Source organism: Pygoscelis adeliae, unplaced genomic scaffold (assembly GCF_000699105.1).
Source record: "Pygoscelis adeliae isolate BGI_AS28 unplaced genomic scaffold, ASM69910v1 Scaffold86, whole genome shotgun sequence".
Lineage (NCBI taxonomy): Eukaryota > Metazoa > Chordata > Aves > Sphenisciformes > Spheniscidae > Pygoscelis > Pygoscelis adeliae.
In genome coordinates, this window is record NW_008824930.1 from 2,432,158 (window position 1) to 2,440,938 (window position 8,781).

Here is an 8,781-nt window from a genome sequence, read left to right on the forward strand (position 1 = left end):
CCTGCGCCTTTAAGACTTCCTTCTTGAAGATCATCCAGCCTTCCTGGACCCCTTTGCCCTTCAGGACTGTCTCCCAAGGGACTCTCTCAATCAGCATCCTGAACAGGCCAAAGTCTGCCGTCCAGAAGTCCACACTTTCAACAGAATCACCTGGCAGAGACGTCTGGTGTCCCCATTTCCATGTATTTCAGCTTGTCTTCCGGGTTTGCAGTAGCTACAAAGTCTGGTACGGTTGCTGCTCTGGAAGAAGCAGTGGGTAAAGTGAACTTCACAAGAAACTGCTAGGATTTCTTTCTTTGAAGAAAAAACTCAAAAAACATTAAAGAAGCAGAGTTCAGATAAAATCTTCTGGATATTGTAAGCAGAAGGTCTTTGCCATCCAGGAAGAATTTATAAGCCAGACATGTGGAATTGCAGTTTAACAGTGGAATTAGGACGTGACTTCCCAGTGGCAGACAGTTTCTGATACTCAGGAATGGAATAACAAATTGTGGAGTTAATTATTTGATTACCTGGAAATTCTCTCAAGGCTCAGTGAACACTCATATTTGAACATGTCAACTTAATCAACTATACTGCTGTTGGTTTTGATTATTTTTTTTGAAAGGGAATTGCAAACTTAATTTTGTGGGGATTTTTATTACTTGGGTTTCTGTACATTTAATATCTGCTTATGTTACATTTGTTCTTGTAGTGACCTACGGTTATGTATTTGCTCATATGTATTAAATTATTAAAATATAGGAGGCTGGTATAGTCAGAAAAGGGTTTGGGTTTTTTTGTTATGATTAATATGAGATGTTAAGCATGTTGTGATTACTTGTGCATGCTCGTTCTTTCTGAGGAAACCCCATCGAGAACCATCTTTATCAGACTACATTTTCAATTCTGTTATAAACAGTGGCAGTCCCCGTATGAAAAATATTTGAGAGAAAAAAGGTGTTACTAGTAAGTTTTAATTGCATCTCTAGTATTCTTTCTGTAAAGAATAATGAAACAGGAACACTCTGTGTTTCGTGAATATCAGGAAGAAAAGCAAAACAAAGAGTAAGAGAAAGAGTAAGTGTATTATAAATTCTACAATATAAAGTACTTTATTCCACTGATTTTAATGTAGTATTTCAAAATTGATTGTCATAACCTCTCTTGAAACTATTTTCATTCCTTCAGATATCTTGAATGAACTCTTCCAGAGGGAGAACCGTGTGCTGCATTACTGGACCATGCGTAAAAGACGTCTTGATCAATGCCAACAGTATGTGGTGTTTGAAAGAAGTGCCAAACAGGTGAGGGTTTTATATAAAAATCCTCTTCAGTGTGACTGAGGTTTGACATACACTGACTTGTCCCACAATAACAAATTTGCCATTGACTTCAATATTTCAAATGTCTGAAAGATCGGTGATTAAAATAGAAAGTAAGTTAAATTATTTGCTTTTCCTTTAATACAGAACAACGAAATCTGTTGAGGCAGGGTGTCTTTACTGCTGTAACTTTACTGCTGGTACCAGTGAATCTCATTTCTGCAAGCTTGTGTATGAACAAATTGTTACGCTTGTTAACTTTTACACACACACCTAATTTGACCAGGGAAATAACAGGCAGCAACATTTTTCTCCGATGTTGGGGGAAAAAACATCTAATTAAGTTGATTGGCAGTTCTAGAAAACTGACAAGTTGGATAACTCATTAAACAATAATAACTGAATGACTTTGGAAAGTTTTTTTGCAATTCTGCTTGTACTTCGTTTCATGGTTTCTTGCATGGTAGATCCACCTCTCTGTATTCTGTTGAATTTATCAGTCTGGAAAGAACTATTAAGTAACTACCACACACACAAAAAAATCCACTTCATTAATGAAAACACAAGCCATAAAAATAAGTAGGGGGTTCCAAGGCAGAATTAGTAACTGGAATGATCTGCAATGGCTTTTTACTTCTCTTTTTTTTTTTAACTGGATATAGGACAAAGAAAGGAAGCTATCTGTTCCTGTTCTGCAGAAAAGGACACAACGCCCATAGTGTGAAATATAGTTAGATCTACTTTAAAGGACTCAGAAACCCTAATGTTTTGACAGCCAATGTAGACAAAGGCTTAAATACTAGTGGTCTGTTTTGATCTCTTGAAAGTTTTCTAAAGTCTGTCTTTCATGGTTTCACAAAGTAATGCGAGATAAATCTTGAAGTGAAGTTAAAGATTAATACCTCTTTAAAACAACACCACCACCCCTTCCCTGCCCCCCACCCCACTTTTGAATAACCTTAACTCCAACCTCTGCCAAGCACATGACTGACTTGCTTTTGTATAGAGATTACTGACTAACAGTCAAACACTGGAGATAAAGATCTTGTCAGCATTTTCATTGTAAATCCCATTTTTCAGCAATCACCAGTTCAGCCATAGAAAACCGTATAGGACTCCACACTGATTAGCCAGAAAATGGAAATGTTGCTGTCTTCATTTAGATTTTTTGTTTGCAAGTTGGAAGAACCCATTCTTTGTGCTTTCAGAACTTGATGCCCTGCTATGAGAGCAGATACCATAGTAGTTTGCAAGGAAAATGGTAGACTCTCAAATCGTTCCAGAGTTAAGGGCTCACCTGGTCACTAAGTTGATTTCTCCAGTTCTTGTATGGTGATATGTGTCTCCAACATACAATCCTGATCCTCACGTGAAATGAGAGCTGATCTGAAGTGTAGGAATTAACATCGAGATGAACTTTCTGTCATGTTGTGGCTCTAGAGAGCTGCCAAGAAGTTATGAAAGGGCAACATTAGGGGAGGGGAAGTTTTTTTTGTTTATCATTTATTCCAGCATTGTGTAATAAGGTAATAATAACAAAAAAAAAGGTGAAGGTTAAAAAGTTAAAAGCGAGAAGTATCAAAATAAATATTGTTTGTAATATCAGCGATATCCATGCTGCTTGTCCATATCAGTTTTCACTTGCAAAGATTGACATTAGAGTGACAAGGGCCATCGTACTGGTGGTTGGCTGATATGTCCCTTTTCTTGACACTGGTCCAAGAGTTGTTTGTTTGTTTCCATCAGCAGTGCTTGAAAAGTACAGGCCCATCTCATCAGGCTCACATCTGCATTAGTCTGTGACTAGGTAAATGGCATCCTGGCATTCATATTCAGTACTGAATTCTGAAGGCTTTCTACTCACTTTAGTTTTTGTACCAAGAGGCAAAAGCATCCTAAGTGAAAGGAAGAGAATCGAGTTATTCAGTACAGCCTTGATGAGCTTAAATTGATGGTGGAATTATAATACAGACTATGCCTTTTCTGATTCAGTGTAAGGTTATGCTCTTGAAAAATACATATCTACTGTCCACCAAGGTAAAACTTTTCCTGTTCTTGGTAATGTGGATAGCTAAAAGGGTAAACTGAAAGTATGAGACATAAAAGGAAGAATGAGGACCCACTAGCAATCTACTTTTTCTCTTGGGGTATTAAATTTTTGGCTAGTGCTGTATATATTTACTGAAGACTCAGAAGATACACATGCATTTAGTAACAAGACAGTTCTAAGCAAACTGTATTAAACTCTTTGAACATCTGGTGTTGACTTTGTCAGAACCAAGAAGTTTCTAAGTTAATGTGCCTCTGCATACTGCTGTAGTAGCCTGTATTAAGAGCTGCAAAACAACTTGATAATGTCAGTCTTCGGTTACATTTTTTATTTTTGCTGTTATGTGACAGTTTGAGATGACTCTTTTTTTTTTCCAGTAGCCAGAAGAGAGTAGGATTCCTTGCAACCACTGAGTTATGCTTAAAAGGGCAGCAAATATTAATGTGGGTAGAACACAGATAATAACCTGGATCAGCATGGTTCATAATATTGAGAGAGTAAGGTGCCAGGATGTGGAAGGGAAACAATTTTAGGTTGCCGTTCTTAGTTCTTGTCTTTTATTACCTATACATACATTCCTTGGTTTAACTGGTACATCTCACCATTTCTCCTCTGCTGCAGGTTTAATTTCTAGAAGTACATGTAACTATACTTCGTGAGACTGGAATACATGTCAACTAAAGAGTGAAATGATAGTTAAATCGTATGTGCTTGGAAAGTTTAGCCTACACATTTGGCAGTCTTACGTACATTTTTACAAGTTGGAAAATGCATATTTCTGAGTACAGCTGTCCTGTGTTGCACCAAAAAAGTGATTTTTTTGCTCAGTTGGGGGGTATACTAACAAAACTGTAAACACAGTCAGTTAGAACCTTTTTAATAGTGGACTACTATAGTCCTGTAGTAGTGGACTTCCCTGAAGTATTCAGATTCATGTGTCAGTAGTTTTTCTTTAATTCTTTAAGCATTGCTTCATAGACTAAGTGAATTACTTCAGAGTTACAAACTCTTTGATATTGTAGAGGTATTAGATGATTGCCACAAGTGGCATAGAATAAAATTTACCTGTGGCCAGTCTGTGTTTGTGAAATACTGATTACCGATGTTTGCTGTTGGCAAAAGTATATTGCCTTCTCTCTTACTTTTCCTTCATTATTGCTTTATTTAGGCTCTGGAATGGATTCATGACAATGGAGAGTTTTATTTATCCACACACACTTCCACTGGCTCCAGTATCCAGCACACTCAAGAGCTGTTAAAAGAACATGAAGAATTTCAGATCACAGCAAAGGTGAAATAAATAAATAAAATTATGTAAGATTTAAAAAAACCCAGAACAACCCAAATTCCCCCCTCCTCCCCAAAAAAACCCCAAGGATGTGTCCATCAAGATTTGTTTACTTGCAGTGGCTTTCTCTCTGTATTTCTGCTGGGAACAGAATAAACCAAAAGATAATCAGAAGATAATCACTGTTATAGGAGCTTCATCAGCCCTATGTGCAGTTGATTTCTTATGACAGAACTGTAATGAGGTAGCTTAAAAATGTTTTTAAAAAAACCTACAAACCTTGCAGGGCCTTTGATTTCCACTTTTATATCCTCATGTCTATGGACTACTGCATGTTCATTTAGGATATAAAATACAGCAAGGCATATTATTACTCAGCTGTGATTTAATTAGAAGACAGTAGAAAAATTAAAGCTTTACTTGTTAGGTTACTCATTTTATTAAAGTATGCTGTGATTCTGCTGTAACTTTCTGAGCCATGGCAGCATTACTTTGTTCTACATCTCTGGAGGCCTATACAGAGATGCAGATGTCACTTGTGAGGCTTAAAAGTTTTCACATGTGAAAGACAGGCAACCAGTGCGTGACTGAAGTACCTGAGCTTACGTAACCTTGTCTGTCTCTTTGTTTTGTTTTGTCACCTGTCCAAACTGTCACCTGTTTCCACATCTTGGCTCTCCAGTCTTCATAGAGAAATAACAGAGCCCAAGAAAGTAGCAAGTGTTCATTTGTCTGAAGGACCACCTCAGAAGAGAAGAGACTTGGAGATGGAGTTGGTCATGGGACATGTGGGAAGGGAGAACCGGGAATCCAGAAAGAACAGAGATCACTTTTGCTTTTCAAATCCAGATTTTTTTCCTTCTGAGTTTTGCTCCAGCCTTTTTTCTGCTGGATCCCTTCCAGCATGCAGAGCACCCCTGCCCCTACGTTTCCTCTGTCAGTCAGTGGATGACGTGGGTGTCCCTTTTGAAAGGATGTTGTTAGTGCCACTCCCTTGGCATTTTGCTACCTGTTGGGAGGATGTATTAGCCCTTGCTAATTCCATAGTGAAAAGAAATGCTTAGACGAGGGACCATTAGGAAAGAAAAAGAATTTAAAAGAAAAAGAAAGAAAAAGAAAGAACAAACTGACATAAAAAAGTCAAGTTCTTACTGACTGTTTTGCTTAACTCCCTGTTACCAAGGGTGCTGACAGTACACTTCACTCTGACATGGTATCAGAGAGAGAGAGAGATGGAGGTATAAACTCATCCATTGTGGATGATTTATGATTTACATGAAAGAAAGTGCATAGCCTTAGGCAGCTTGTTAATTGGGAAAAGCACTTAATTACAGATTTGGTGGTGGCTACTTGTTTTCTTAGTTTCTCTCAAACAACTGCGTGACAACATAACATGATATAAAAAAGATCTAAAGAATATAGTCTTAATCCGTTAAAGTGTAAAGCATATAACAAGACTTAACCTCCATCTCAGCATTTCAGTGATGTCTAAAGGAGGTAGATTCTTGAGGCTGTGGGCCAGGTCCAATACCAGTGCTTCAGTGGCCATGAACAAAACACCTTTGTATTGATGCGAGGAGAATACCCATGCTCTGAAAAGCTTGCCCAGCAGAATTTAATGTCTGGGTTAGATAGGGAGCACATTTTTGAAAGAAAAATAAACCACCTGCTTCTAGTCATGTAATAATAAAACCCAAGGAAACGTATATTCATCTTGTGCTATTTTTATTACAAAAAGGTGTCTTTTTAAAGGCGTTCTGGGAAGAGAGAGGAGGAAGCTAGCTCCTTTGACGGCTTCTCCAACTGCACTTAGTAGCAGGTTAAGCAAAATTACCCCCTTCATGACAGGTAAAGCTAGTAACTTCGATATTTTCCTGTTTTCGTAGCAAACCAAAGAGAGGGTGAAGTTGTTGATACAGCTGGCTGATGGCTTTTGTGAAAAAGGGCATGCTCATGCAACAGAGATTAAAAAATGTGTCACAGCAGTGGATAAGAGGTACAGAGACTTTTCCCTGCGCATGGAGAAATACAGGACCTCTTTAGAGAAAGCTCTGGGTATTTCCTCAGATTCCAATAAATCGGTAAGAGAAATTTGAGTGTGATGACAGACAAACAAGCTTTGCTTGCATTTGATTTAGCTATCATTTTCTCCTGTCTTCTTCCTTAATCAAGTCTTCCTTTCTTTAATAAAGAGCAAAAGCTTGCAGCTGGATATAATCCCAGCCAGTGTCCCTGGGTCAGAGGTGAAACTGCGCGATGCTGCTCATGAGCTTAACGAAGAAAAACGAAAGTCTGCCCGCAGGAAAGAGTAATAAATTTATTTATTTTTAATCAATGAGAATGCATAAATCAATCCTGATAATGAAACAACTGTCATGGCTTGTCTGGCAGCTTAGAAATTGGATAAATGGTAAAAAGAGAGTGATATTACTAAGAGCTCCTATTGCCTTTTTATTCACATGCCTGTTCTCACAGATAATTCTAGCATGTCAGAATCTTAAACTTTCAAAACTGTGTTAGACTTCTTTTAACATGCTTCTTTTCTTTTTAGAAATAATGTGAAATAAATGTGTAAGGGGAAGAGGGAGGACAACAGTTAAATGACTGTAGCAAGTGAAAAGCATTTGAGAAAAAATTCCATCTCCTTCCCCATTTCTTTTTGCGCTGGTTAGTAATGGAGGGATATTACCTCTTATGTTTCCTTCATCTGTTGTCTCCACATTCCAGTTCTCAGATTTTTCTTGCAGCAGTGGAAAAAGCAAAAGCTGATGAGGAGAAAGATGTATTCTGGTTATTATGCATTCATAATGAGCTAACAGACTGAGATTTGATTATTCTTTCTGTTGTCACCTAAGGTTCATTATGGCTGAGCTAATTCAGACAGAAAAGGCTTACGTAAGAGACCTCCGGGAATGCATGGATGTAAGTTTTCTTTTTTTCACTGATCTTTGAAGACCGGATTCAATCCATTGCTTTCTGTTTCTTCCTGGTTTTAACAGCCAATCATGATTGGTTTGCAGTCATAGGACCAAATTAAGTATCTTTTCTGCTATTAAGAAACTTAGAATTACATTTGATAACAGCCACTTTGGAATTCATCCTATATGTTTTGCTTTTGTCAGTACTGAGTTTCAGCATTTGCTCTTTTCCCAGTTCATAAACGTGTGGGGTTTTTTGTTTTAGAGAGGGGAGGGGAAAAGGAGGGGTTTACTTTATTTGCTTTGCTAGCAATAGAGAGGAGCTTGTGTTAATTCTCTTGTTATCTGTATCACATGTTCTGCTACTAGCTGACTTTTTGAATAGAAATTCAGAGAGATTCTATGGAAAAGTGCCCAGTAATTGTTATGCTGAAGCAAGTAATGTTCAGTGTTAGCTGTTGCACAAAGTATGAACTTCTAGACTGCAGACAGATCCTTGATAAGGAATATCCTGAAGCATTAGAGGTTGTCAAGAACACTATGCATTTTAAATGATGAAGTCTTAGGGACTACATTAAATTGTCAGTTTTAGAACTTGGATTTTACTGTCAAAATCACAAGGTATATTTGACACAACAGGTACTGTCACAATTGGAGATGATGCTGCTGTGTGATCTTTCCCCGATTTCTCTCCAGGAATGCATGCTTACAGATACCTGGGTGCTTCTGTTCAGAGTTTATCATGACTTTCATGCATCTCTTTTGTTCTGGGCAGACGTATCTGTGGGAAATGACAAGTGGAGTCGAGGAGATCCCACCTGGTATTGTAAACAAAGAACACATTATCTTTGGAAACATGCAGGAAATCTATGAGTTCCACAATAAGTGAGTGACTTATCTTCCATTTCCATATTACTGCTAAGTCCAAATGATGACTTCAGGGATTTCCTAGTGAAAATATTGTGCGTATGAATAATGGACGCTTTTCCATTAAAAATCTAAAAGATTTCTTCTTGCATTGCTAAATTGTTTCAGTTGTCGCTTTTTGCAGCCAGGTAGGTACATCATTAGAAACTGTCATTTTCAGTCTCAGACATTTTTCAGCTTTTAAGAAATTATTTGGATACATGAAAATTTTGCTGTAGGTTTTCCAGTTGTCCTAAAGAGATGGAAACCACTGAACTCAATAGAATACAGGTATAGCACAAACATCAATGAAAG

The 8,781-nt window shown here is 37.7% G+C and overlaps 1 protein-coding gene across 1 annotated transcript in view; it reads left to right on the top strand.

Moving 5' to 3' along the window:
* Positions 1-8,781, top strand: part of TRIO (trio Rho guanine nucleotide exchange factor) — a 183,943-nt gene that overhangs the window by 83,585 nt on the left and 91,577 nt on the right. The window contains exons 20-25 of the mRNA XM_009325001.1: positions 1,171-1,286; positions 4,523-4,645; positions 6,529-6,723; positions 6,835-6,950; positions 7,498-7,564; positions 8,336-8,445. Of these exons, the coding sequence (XP_009323276.1) occupies positions 1,171-1,286; positions 4,523-4,645; positions 6,529-6,723; positions 6,835-6,950; positions 7,498-7,564; positions 8,336-8,445 (727 nt within the window). The remainder of the gene's footprint in view (positions 1-1,170; positions 1,287-4,522; positions 4,646-6,528; positions 6,724-6,834; positions 6,951-7,497; positions 7,565-8,335; positions 8,446-8,781) is intronic.